This window comes from Acipenser ruthenus, chromosome 2 (genome assembly GCF_902713425.1).
Source record: "Acipenser ruthenus chromosome 2, fAciRut3.2 maternal haplotype, whole genome shotgun sequence".
Taxonomy (NCBI): domain Eukaryota; kingdom Metazoa; phylum Chordata; class Actinopteri; order Acipenseriformes; family Acipenseridae; genus Acipenser; species Acipenser ruthenus.
Window position 1 is genome coordinate 114,354,988 of NC_081190.1, and position 13,913 is coordinate 114,368,900.

At 36.8% G+C, this 13,913-nt stretch overlaps 1 protein-coding gene across 5 annotated transcripts in view; it reads right to left on the reverse strand.

The window, feature by feature from the left end:
• Positions 1 to 13,913, reverse strand: part of stim2b (stromal interaction molecule 2b) — a 78,124-nt gene that overhangs the window by 23,131 nt on the left and 41,080 nt on the right. For all 5 annotated transcript variants that reach the window (XM_059006489.1, XM_034015279.3, XM_034015280.3 and 2 more), the window contains one exon: positions 1,714 to 1,825. In XM_059006489.1, coding sequence (XP_058862472.1) covers positions 1,714 to 1,825 — 112 coding nt within the window. The remainder of the gene's footprint in view (positions 1 to 1,713; positions 1,826 to 13,913) is intronic.

A 13,913-nucleotide genomic window follows, 5' to 3' on the forward strand; every position in this document is an offset into this window, starting at 1 on the left:
CCTGTCAGGATCCCTTATAACAAAAAGCTGCACTGTGCACTGCAGTGTCTGTTCAGTACAGAGAAGAGAAGGAGGCTTAAGATAATTTAAACAGACACCAATGTGTTTATTAGGGGCAGTTAAGTTCTACTGTATCGGTTTAACATGACCTAAACTTATCTGTATGCAAATAATTGCTGTACCATATTCCGAGCAATTTTTTAACAAAGCAAGAACACACACAACTAGTACACACACAACTTTATAGCTCTGGTCCAATATTATGAACCCCAACTTAAAACAAGCTCATACTCGCTATAAAAATCTACAGTAGATACAAACATTACAATTCTATTTACTGTAGTTGTATTTATTGCATTAAATACATTTCAGAGTTGGTCCTGGCAACTTGCTGACCGCACAGGTACACAGCTCAAATGCATTATGGCAGCAATTGCACGAGCACTCCAGCACCTGACTCAGTGAGCTGGAATTAAGCAGCTTTTCATTTCTGATAATGTGTTAAAGCAAACATTTCTGGGGAGTAAGTGATTAAATATCAAGAACAGCATACCAATTCTGTGAACACCGGAAGCTGTGTAAATACACTTTAAAAATAGAAATGACCACAGCAGGTTAACCATCAAACAACTGTCTATTACAGTAGTGCGCCATTTGTGTGATAAGAGAAGAATGTAGCTTGTGCACTTCCAGTAAATCTTGCAACTTTCAAAAGGACAATAAAATATTAAAAGTATTTGTTGGAAATATTACTGAGAAAAAATATGCACTTCTATTCACCACATGCAGAAGGCCTCAAAATAATATGCAACTTTGTAAGAAAACATGCATCTTAATTTAAAACATGATATATTGTACTGCATATGGGAAGAATGTCCTGTTTGCATTCCTTGCCTTTCTTAAAGCCTGTTATTGTTTCACTTCTTAGGTCATTTCAGCTCTGCAGTGTTTTGGGGTCAGAGGATGTTATTGGTTGCAAAGCATGTCAGTCACTATTGTAAGCAGTTGTTTGGTTAATGACAGAAAATAAGGCCCTGAATAGACGGGGACAATTTCACTCTCCAGGTGATGTGACCATGGAAGTTCAAGACTACTGTGCCTTAAAACAAACGTTTGCTTGAACATGTGCTTATTTCAAAACTGCAGCTCATCTGAGACAGGAAGTGCTGGACAGTTTTGGGGAATTATGTTTTAGCAGCAACCACATTAAAGGGTTAACAGTCAGACTCCTTTCATCCAAAAAACAAAACAAAAACATCCATCCATACATGCAATGAAAACCTTATTAGGTCTTACATTAAACTCCCTCAAGTAAATTGAATCTGGATGAAATAAAATAGTTTAATGCCTTTTACAATAAAACCTTCAGAATGAATGTAGCATATTTGTAGCAATGTTCATCTACATTGTGTGTCTTCTTTTCTTTTAATTAGCTGGTGCTAAATGTGCAAAACATGTTCAATTAAAATTGTTTTAATTTTTATTTTCACTGATTCTGTGTTTGGTATACAAATACAGCAATTGTAAATGCTTTCTTCACTTAAGAGTTTTAGTTAGAACTCTGCTTACAGAAACAGTGCTATTAACCTACTATACAAGAGCTGGTAGAGCTGCCCTTTTATTACCTTTGTGCTGACAGTACAAAATGTAAATCTTAGTAAGACCATTTTAACCTAAACATTTTTTTAAAATAGGAACTTTGTTTAGACTGACCTTCTGAAGATTTCCAGCATTTCCACAATTCCTCGATGGTGATGTGCTGATCTTCCCTGTGTAAGTTACTGTGTTTGTTGGTTTGTTGCTGTTTCATATCTTCAATTATGAACTGTAAAAATGAATACATAAATTAATGAACAAGTAAAATCATGACAATCATAATTGCCTTAAGCACGTTTCCTACACAAGTTTTGGAAGAGATTTTTTAAATTTCCTTTATGAAAATAAAATTTTAGCCACATTTGCAAGCCATTACCATCATCATAATGTACAGTATGCAGGCCCATTGCCTTCATTGTAACACAAAGCATCCAAACGATCCTTTTCTTCTAAACAGAGTGCTTAAAAGTTATACATGTTATAGATAATAGAACGTCCCCTAACAAACTTTCTCAGCTCAAGGCCCCCCAAAACATTCCGAATCCTGGCTGAGGCCCCCCTCCCCCCCAATGAATCTGTATTATTATTTAGTCATTAGCAGACATCTATCATTTTTATTAAGTAATTTAGCTGCAGACACCTTTATCCATCGCGACTTGCATTTTCTTTACAACTTGCATATAATGTACTACATATACATTATAAGGGTAACAGCATCACTACAAAAAATGCACTTAGCCACACATTATGTCTCACTGCGTGAGACATAGTAGCATAAAGGCAGACCAGTAGTAGTGCCAGTGTTTTTTTCTTGTAGATACTGAGCAGATCACCATAGTCTCATTGCAAACAAATTAAATGATGAAATAAAAAGGAATGAGGATAAAAATAAATTTAAGTAAATAATACTAACTTACAAAGTACTCCAAGTTCTGAATGCCTAATGGGATGGGTGTGCTTGGTAATTCCTGCACAGGTCATTAAAATCGCGGTTTCATTCCAGTCAATGATATTTGCATGTCACTCTCCACATGCAGACGTGCTCTGTGCTTTGTCTTCAGTGCTGTCAGTGTGGAAACCCAGTCTCACACATATATGTGGTAGCAAAGGGTAAAACAGTTCTCACAGCTTTTTCGCTAAGAGGGTACTCATCTATAATGTGTATCCAGAACTGTGGTAATGGAACAGCAGTGAATTGAATCTATAAAGTCCCATCGTTCCACAGTTCAATCAACTCCTCTTGGGATTTCAGGTCCAGGTTTGTACCGATTTCAGAATTAAAGGGATTTCAGATCCATTTCAAATGTTTGTTTTCAAGCTCTGGAAAGTATTCACTGAAGTACTGTTGCAGATTAATCAAATGAGACACGATGGAGGATTTTCAAAACAACTTGCGAGTTGGCTATTCTCTGTTGATAAGAACTGCTTCAGCTCATGTCGAAGTTCAAACACTCGTTGCATGAATACCCCCCTTGACAGCCAGCGTTCTTCAGAGTGGAGCAGTAAGTCCTCATGGCTTGCACCGATTTCACTACAAAGCGCAGCAAACATTCTGTGTTTCAGGAGCCTAGCTTTTATGATATCGACAATTTTTATCACTTCTTGCAGCAGATGGTTAAACTCATCATCCATACGTTTGGCAACAAGTGCTTCATGGTGAAGCATGCAATGATTTGCAAGGGCATTTGGAGATTTTGTCTTTATAAAGGCTACAACACCATTACGTTTACCGGTCATAGCCCCGCACCGTCAGTGCACACTCCCACACAGAGACCAGTCTATTGAATGTTCTTGAATATATCCATCTAGCGTTCTGAATAGTTCAGTTCAATCTCCAGTTGTTCTCCCTGGTAATTCTTTACATAAAAGGAATCCTTTGACAAATTCCCCCCTTCTATAAATCTAACATATACAAGTAGCTGTGCAGCATTTGCAACGTCTGTACTTTCATCTAACTGCAAGGCAAAGTACAGGCTAGCACGTAACCTATCCAAAAGATGAGCAGAAACATCGTCTGCCATGTCACATATCCTTCAGCACATAGTGTTGTTTGACAACGGCACCACTTCAATTGTTTTGGCTGCTTCCTCACCCAGTATTTCATGAACAGTATGTACAGTCACTGGCAAAAGTAACTCTTCCCCAATTGTATGTGTTTTTTTTGTGCCAGCAATGTGGTATGAGGCTAGAAAAGACGCCTTTAAGGTTCTCTCTGGAACAGTAACGTGCTGCTTAAAAGTACTCACTTGTTTTAAAATTTGGGATTCCTTTCTTTTAAAAAAAATCTGTAGATTTCCCAGCTTCATTTGGGTGTTTTTGTTGTAAATGCTGTTTCAACTTTGACGGATTGAGGCATTCATTCGATAGGATTTCGAAGCACATCACACATTTTGGGTAATCAAGGCTGTCTTTCTTCGTAATGCAAGAAAACCTGAAGTGAATGTACTGAGCATCATATTTTCGAGATTTAGATTTCGATGCCTTCACTGAGGATGGCTGCTCGTTTGCACAGGTGGTTGTCAAGAAATTCTCGCAACGTAGTCTTTTTATTTATATACAGTGCCTTGCAAAAGTATTCAGACCCCTGACCAATTCTCTCATATTACTGAATTACAAATGGTACATTGAAATTTCATTCTATTTGATATTTTATTTTAAAACACTGAAATTCAAAATCAATTATTGTAAGGTGACATTGGATTTATGTTGGGAAATATTTTTAAGAAAAATAAAAAAAACTGAAATATCTTGCTTGCATAAGTATTCAACCCGTGCTGTGGAAGCTCCCAGTTTACACCGATGAAAGAAATTGCCCTAACGAGGACACAATTACCTTACCATTGGCCTCCACCTGTGAGCCATTAAAGTTGCTGACACATTTTCTGGATAAAAACCCCACTGTTGAAGGATCATTGGTCAGGCTGTGAATCTGAAGGAAAATAAAGACCAAAGAGCATTCTACAGAAGTTAGAGAAAGTAATACAAATGCATAGATTAGGGAAAGGGTACAAAATAATATCCAAGTGTTTGGATATCCCAGTGAGCACAGTTGGATCAATAATCAGGAAGTGGAAGCTGCATCACACCATCCAGGCACTGCCAAGAAAAGGCCGTCCCTCAAAACTCAGCGCTCAAACAAGAAGGAGACTTGTGAGAGAAGCCACAGAGAGGCCAACAATCACTTTGAAGGAGCTACAGAGTTCAGTGGCTGGGAGTGGAGTAATGGTGCACCAGTCAACCATATCAAGAGCTCTGCATAACACTGGCCTTTATGGGAGGGTGGCAAGAAAGAAGCCGTTACTCAAAAAGTACCATCTGAAAGCACGTCTGGAGTTTGCCAGAAAGCATGAGAGTGACCCAGCTGCGATGTGGGAAAAGGTTTTGTAGTCAGATGAGACCAAGATAGAGCTTTTTGGCCAAAACTCAAAGCGCTATGTGTGGTGCAAACCTAACACTGCCCATGCCTCAAGACACACCATCCCTACAGTGAAGTATGGTGGTGGCAGCATCATGCTATGGGGATGCTTCTCATCAGCAGGGACTGGGCATCTTGTTAAAATTGAAGGAAGAATGGATGGAGCAAAATACAGGGAAATACTGCAAAAGAACCTGCTTCAGTCCGCTAAAAAACTGAAGCTTGGGAGGAAATTCACCTTTCAGCAGGACAATGATCCCAAGCACAAGGCCAAAGCAACATTGGAGTGGCTCAAGAACAAAAAGGTGAATGTCCTACAGTGGCCCAGTCAAAGTCCTGATCTCAATCCCATTGAGAATCTGTGGCACTATTTGAAAATTGCGGTCCACAAGCGTCGTCCAACCAAACTGAACAACCTGGAGCAAATCTGCCAAGAAGAATGGGACAAAATCACTCCGACACTGTGTGCAAAGCTGGTACATACTTACCCCAAAAGACTTAAAGTTGCAGCGAAAGGTGCCTCTACCAAATATTAATGCGTGGGGGTTGAATAATTATGCAAGCAAGATATTTCAGTTTTTTTATTTTTCTTAAAAATATTTCCCAACATAAAACCAATGTCACCTTACAATAATTGATTTTGAGTTTCAGTGTTTTAAAATAAAATATCAAACAGAATGAAATTTCAATGTACCATTTGTAATTCAGTAATATGAGAGAATTGGTCAGGGGTCTGAACACTTTTGCAAGGCACTGTATATATGCTCTGAGCACACTCTTATACTCAGGGGAGACGTTCAGGGAGGACAGAGATGTTTTAAACTCCTGTAGTGGTTTTGTTCATGCACTGGGCTTGCAACGTATCCAGATGACTTTAATAATAAAGAAAATCACACAGACTCATTTAACTTGAAGTTATAACGAATCAGAGCAGTAGTAGTGCTCTTTTCGGTTTAAAATTGTTAAAAATTGGATTGGTTGGTTGCGCAGACCACCGTAAATCCCAAGTAAAAAGCAGTCTGGGCGATCCAGTGCTTTACAGGTTTAACAGCATTAATATTTCAATACAGTAATACAAATATGGTTATAATATATTTAGCTCTAAGGCTATAAAATGCAAAAAGCTAAAAATGCCCACCGCTAAATTCTAGAACATTCAATATATATCACTCTCTTAAGACTAAAACATAATTTCTATAACTTATAGCAATGCATCAATATAAACAAGATATTCAATTCAAATATATGCTTACCTTCCAGTATATGGAAGTGTAGTGTAGGATATATTGAAAAGTAAGAACTGTCTTCAAAAGGCAGAGACTTGTGAATACGACCAAACAGCAATCAGTTTTTCAGAGAACCTCAGCATGGACCACACAACTTGCAGTTAGCAAGTCACGCGATACTTGACTGGGGTTTTACCTTGGTTTTTAAAGGATTTTTCCCTCCAATGAATACATCAGAAGTCCCAAGAAAATCTAATCATCACTCGGCCTTGACATTTCTTATTTTTAAGTTAATTATACATTCTAGAAGGATCTGGTCAACTCCTTTTCCAAAACTGATTGGATATAACTTCTTGCCAAAAAATACTGGAACATGATTACATCGCTCTCTTTTTCCAACTCCTCCTTTTTCTAAAAAGTCAGGTGGACCAAAGTTCACAGAATCCTTGCTATAATATAATACAAGTATATGTGTATATAAGAGAGATGTTTTTAATATGTAACACCAGCTCTATTTGATTATATAGGTCCCTCTGAGCCGCATATTATGTTACCTTTTCAGTGTGTTGTCAATGGGTCAGTTTAACTTCATATACAAATGTGTGTTAACAAAGTATTTGACAAAGACTGCCTTCGAAAAAGCATACAGTGGTCAGTTCAATTAATTTCATTTAAATTTAAGCTTTAATGAACATGTTAAATATAATAGCCTTGTATTAACTTGTACCAAGCCTGACCTCTCTCTGTTTCTAAAAGTTGTCTGCTCAAGCAGGATTCAGACACCCTGTTTTCTTGCCAAGACTATTGTTTTGATTAATATGAACCCCATTGTAAGCACTTCTCCAAATTCACTGCATGAAGTCAGTTTTCTCCCAACGAAAGTCAATACTTATTTGGTAAGAACTGTGACTGGACATAACTCCCCTAATTCGTGGAATGCTCCCTTCTACTACGAGGTTTTCTTATCATAGAAAGACCTTGGATTCAAAACTGCGGACTACAAGTAAATCTCACTTTGACTGCCAAAAAGAACCTTCCATCTCTAGAACCGCTCTGCTTGCAAGCAGATAAGGGCAAGGCTATTTTTCTGTAGATTTATTGTGTACTAAAATTATTGAATATAGTTTACACTTTATGTGTCTAATATTCCAACCTAACAGTTCCTGTTTTTTATTGCAGTAAAACCTTTATATAAACTAAACATTTATATTCTTTAATTTAATGGATGTTGTAATGTCTAATTTTTTTTTGTTTAGTTGGAGAAAGAAAATGAACTAATTCTTAAATTGATTAAATTAAATGCTCGCTCCTGTTTTTACAGTATATTTGTATTACAGTAGAGCCTTAACAAGCAAAAACGCTTGTTTTAAATATTATGTTTCTTATTTGATCAAAATACTTAAAACATATTATTTCTCTTCAGAGAGTTTTGTCACTCTATTATTAGATCAGAATACTTTTTTAAAAACCTCTATGCTTAGTAACAACACAATCAAATAAAATCAAATAGGTCTTTTTAGTTTAAAATATCGTTCTGTCTGAAAAGGGTTACCCTTTTGTTTTTGCTAATTTGCAATACCTAGCCTCCGTGTTTAGTTCTCCCAGATGCCTTTCTTTCAAGGTTACAGACTTCCACGAGTGTATGTGCACTAATAACAAAGGCACATAGACAAGCTTTTTTTTTCTAACATTATCACTTGTTCAGTTTTCTTAGTTCAAAGCATTGTAACCTATTCATAATTTACTGCAATATTATTTATGCTGGTTTTATATTCTTTAAAAACACAGTACAATTATTACAATATACAGCATTATTATAATTATTGAAAAAAGAGTATATCATATTATTTCAATCAATACAGGTTAGTTTAAAATCATCCAATTCGTGTCTAATAACCTGCAAAAACTTAAATCTTGTTAGCTGGGCTCCCATCTCTGCATTCTCATTCCCATCGTCAATGGGCAAACACATTTTAACTGAATCTGGGTCCATCAAAGAACCACACACCCTTGCAACCACAGCCTTCAATGCAAAAGGATCTAATGACTTATAGCACAAAAGGGACATGCCAGAACCGTCTGTGACATGGTACTTATGGCACTGGTACTCGTGGAAGCATCATTGCATTCATTTTCTTCCCTAGGCTCCTTTCATTGGCATTTCAGAAACCGCTCCATTTTGACTGTTATACTCTGTCTAGTTCTCCCTGTACATGTGCAGAAGTGGAATGTTTTATTTTATCAACAGCAGGGGTAGAAAATATATCTAGAAATTGAACGAAAAAATGGTTGTTTATTTAAATTGTAAATTACAATCCACCCCGCTTTTGTGAGAACGGTGCATACTTTAAGCACGAAACAAGCAACCAGGGACATTCAAAGTACATATGCAGGGCAGGGGGCGCGAGGGAACGAGTTTTAAGATTTGTTTATTTAACTTTTAAGATTTGCTTTTAAATATTTCACATGTAATTTCCTTTTGTTAAATAACTTTACATATTTGCTGCAGACCCCAGTTTGGGAACCCCTGCCATACAGAATACTGATACTGCGGAAATGGTAGGAAAACGGATTTCAACAAGTTACTAATGTAATACAACTTCAAAGAGTTTTCCAGTTTTTAAATCCCTGCTGTAACACTTATTACAAATGTAATATAAAACCATCTAAAATTGTAATACAGGTCGATCCAGTCTAGATAAATTAGCATTTTAGCCAATCCATTAACTTGGCTCCTGAAATTAATCAGGTTGGATACATTGACTGTGTATTTGAAACTATCTAGATAGCCATTCCAAGGTAATTATTCATCTTAATGTACAACAGGCTAATACAAATGATCTATGTCTTGAGCCATAGACACAACGTGGCACAGGCGATGCATGTACCGTACGAGCGCTGCTGCTACAGCAAAGTGCTTTATTTTCAATGCAGGTGTGTCCATTCTCCAGGCAGGAACCCATCCTCACTCCCATGGCAGACACGAGAGAATAACGTTCACATACAAATAAAAAACAAAAGCCTCACTCATCAGCAGCTCTGAGAGTTTAACTCCCACTCTGTAGATACAGATCTGTAAAACACAGAGTCTAAGGCACACCTGTTACAATTCAAATGGTATATTATAAAACAGTATTTGTGTGATAAAATAAGCGTGTGTGTGTGTGTGTTAACAAAACAACTGCACTGAGATTGCTTTCGTATTAATAAATAAAAAAAAATAAAAAATACAGTGAAATTAAGTCTGTAAGTCATTTGGTTGGTAGATGTGTTTTTTTTTGTTGTTTTTTTTTTAACAATATGTAAAGAACCTAATATACCACCAGATGTAGGTACAGTGGGGTCTATTTCAAAAGATCAAAGTAATGGACAATCTTAATACCTCCATCCTAAAATGTGTAAACCCTAAGGTTGGTTCATACTTTAGACACTGTGCGACAGGTCGGAATGATGTCATCCACACTCTTACGACGTGCGTGGTCCTTTTTTGGAAAGTCGTACAGCATTTTCTCATGCGTCTGCGACCTGAAATCGCATGGGGTCAGATGATGTTGAACAATTTCAGCATTTGCTGCATGGTCGTACGCTGGTAAACATCCACATTATTATTTATAACCCCTGACTTAAATAATATAGAGATGACCAAACAGAAACAGCGTTGGTGTGTATTATTCAGAAAAAAAGGGCTGGAGAGAATGCAGCACCCGTGGCCCCATTTTGCTGGAATTGCCAGTTCTATGTGCAGTGTGACTGCAAGTCTTTCTGCAGGTGTCGCTGCATCACATGTGTATTTTTACATTGAAGCAATGGTCCCAATCTGTTTAACAGATCGTCAAACCCGTTATTCTAAAATATCTCTCCAATTAACGTATGAAATTCTTCCTTCTCTGTTGGTTGAGACGACAGATGTACCAACGTCGCTTTTAATTTTTTTTTAAACCTGTAAGAGGCACAAACTCAGCACATCCTCCAATGTCACTTTTTCCAATTACGCAAATGCAGTCCGTATTTAAAAGTATGAACAGCTGTGCAGTCAAAAGCGCTGTGACAAGATGCGTTCTTCGTACAGCAAACAGCGAAGCTGTGACACGATGCGTCCTTCGTACAGCAAGTAGTGAAGCTGCACAGCTTTTATAGCTGTCTGCGCCTCTCATATCGCATTCATCTGCGACAGAAGTATGAACCAGCCCTTAGAAGTTATATTTTCAGTCCCCATGCTTGACCTGCAGCCAGCATAGAATCAAATCCAAAAAAAGAGGACAAGGTACTCTGGGTTAGATTGACTGGCTGTGTAAATGCTGGTGTATGTTACTGGCTTTTAAATAAAACTGCAATGGGGACTTGATCTAGATTCTTAGATCATATTTTTCCTGTAATGGATACAGGTGTCACCAACAGTAGAAAGTAGTAGTTTGCACTTAAGCCTAGCGCAGTGGCTCAGATATTATTTTATTTAATCCCCTGTATAATATCTATTAGGTCATGTGTGGATGACTTCTGCCTTCGTGCAACTAATAAGTTCAAAGCCAAGTCTTTTACCCAATTTAACACCGGTCTCAAGAGAAGGAAGTCAAAGCATACGAGCTGCATGATGCACAGCTCTCTTCAGTTTAATTGAAATTGTATAGCTGTGCAGTACAGTGGACTGCTGTAAAAGTGATTTTGATTCTATTCTGTTTAACATCTCATAATATGTTTTGCACGTTGAAAGTCTGCGTAATATGTTAAACAACTTAATAGAATCCAATAACAGATACAAGTTTCCCTTTTTGTTTTGAGACAAGCGTGGTAACCGAAGTGCTCATTCACCCTGCTAGCGAACGGGAGCAGCAGGTGCATATGACTATAGCACATGTGTGATCTGAATACTTCAAATATTTCCATCAGCAAATACTTAGACCTTTTAGAAGGGTGAGGAAGTAAAGCTTGTTGGTGGAAGTCAGCTGATGAATTAGGAAAGTAACCTCCTCTCAAGAGCTGGTACAGAGTACAAACAGCAGGCTGGACTCCCGCCCCCTCCCTCCTAATATATTTTGTGTTTTAGAGAATGCATGGGGGGGCAGACAACCAGAGAGAATAAATGAACGATTTGAGGGGCCATGCAGCACTGTCTAGAGGGTCTGATTTATCACACAATAAAACAAAACAATATATATATATATATAAGGGATAAAACTCCTCGTTCCAAATGAATGCATTAAAATAAGACAATTTCTTATTAAATAATAAATTATATTTAATGTCAAAACATGCTTTATTCTGTATACTAGAAACCACTTCAGCTCTGTATTATTGCAGGAGCTGCGAGTTTCTTCTTGTGTTTACATCATTATGACTTAGTCACATGCAAAGACCTTTTTTTTTTTGTTATATAGAAACGTAATCCAAAACTACTTGTGTATGCAAACACAATTTTGTGATACGTTGCATTTGTTTTTTCTTTTACATCTAAAGATTGTGTTTAATCTGTTTCAGGAAACAGCTCCAGAAATTGACTGTTGACATTTGTTTAATGAAACAAAAACAGGTAGAGTATAGAGCTATGGCCAAAAGTTTTGTTATTACTCTCAATCCTAATATTGTAGGTGATGCAACCCTTAGCTATGGTTTGAGAACATGATTTTATTGTGGCTGCTGTGCTGTATGAGCTTGAGCTGTGCTTTGTGTGGGGTTGGCCCTCTCTCCATTTTGTACATGTGAACATCCATGAATTCCTCCATTGCCAGCGTGTCTACTGTAAACACCATGGTCGAGAGCCTTATTACTGCACATGGGTTGGTTCAGGCCCATGCAAAACCATGACAAATAAGCTCTAGTTTCTTGATGAATGAAGTTCTTAAAACAATATAGTTTTAGCTTGGCTTCATATATATGAATCCCTTTTATTCTGAGAACACATAATGCCCCTAACACAGTGAAATACCTTGCCTCATTAATATTTGTTTTACAGTAGTTCCTGTTTCACTTTGGGAATTAAATATCAGCAGTATTGTCTGTTTTATTAAGATACGCAATGCCCACACAATGGCTGACTGCTCCCTAAACGGCATTTTAAACTGCTTAATTGCATTTATACACAATCATATTTCTCAATACAACATTTTACAGCTAATTCTAAATGTCTCCATATCAAACTCAGGAAACTTACAAGTTTAGATATGAGCAGGCTATTTTTGTAAAGTGGATAGACAAAGCCTCATTTTATAAGCTAAAGACTGGGGTCTTAGAGGTTATGGGTTCACAGCACTTGTGACCTTTAGTAAATTCACAGTTAATTAATTAAAGTATGTCAAGAAACTAAAGCTGCCTAAACAGTTCTAAAATTATATATATATATATATATATATATATATATATATATATATATATATATATATATATATATATAAACAGTTCTAAAATGTAATTATATATATATATATATATATAAAAATAAATATATATATATATATATATATATATATATATATATATATATATATATTTATTTTTTTATATATATATATATATATATATATATATATATATATATATATAAAAAGATTGACAAACAGCTCCTACTATGCCATACTTGTATACCATCAGATTGGTGCAGAAAGCTTTAGGTTCAAACAATCATACAGTACATGACCGGTCTCTTGTATTTACATAAAGAGTGTTTGCATATTTTACAGCTCAGTTACGTGCATAGCTAACAACCAAGCTCAATTATAGATGAAGTGATATAATCCTGACGAAACACTTCTATTTAATCTGATGAAAGTCTCAGCACGACAATAGCTTGCTGGATTAATTTCACGGTTTTCTTAAAAATGTACAAGTTTCAGCTTTCAATGATCTTACAAATTCGCATATGGCTCTGTCATTGCCATGGAAATTCCCTGTAAGTAAAACTACGCTAGCAAAAGAGCCATCTCCCTAGAAGGGTTTTGGTTGTTGTGATCTCAGTCCTGTAATACCGGGTTCTGCCGAGTCAACGCCCAGGGGTCATAAAGTTGTCATTAAGGCAAAAGTGTGGGGGTGCGGGCGGGTGTGACTCGGGCAGGGGTAAAATTACAGGCATTATTGCAGAGGGAGTATTTTTAACATTAGCTTGATAGATTGCATTTACAATTAGGCATGCTTAAAATTAAAAGGTAGAGCCACAGCACACTGTCATGATATAGAATCAAGGAGTGCAGTCAACATATTTAATGACTGGTGAAATACAATTCAAAGCTGCTGCAGTATGTCCACTGTTTTGTCATTTCAAATCTTTACACAAACCAAACATTAAACTTTAAAGCTGCAGTGTCCAGTGCAAAGCCACATCATGAACAAACACACCTGTAGGGGGAAAATGCTAAAATAAAAGTCGCTACATTTTAAAAAACATATAAACACGTGACATTTTCGGTCCACTAAAATAAAGGGCTTTACATAATCTCTGCAAGTAAGAAATTGCAGTGTTGAGTGTGAAAACACAACACAAAATAATACATTAACACCCAAAGTAGCACTATAGCACTAAAATGTTCAATACAAAAAAAATTATAATCTAAAATATGGATTGTAGCGTAAGAACAGGAAAGCGTAATCAATCAGACTGCGGAGTCTGCGGATCCGAAACCGCTGAACTCCGTGTCTTCGTTATCTGAACCGAAGATAACCCTAACCCTGAATCTTTCAATGCACAG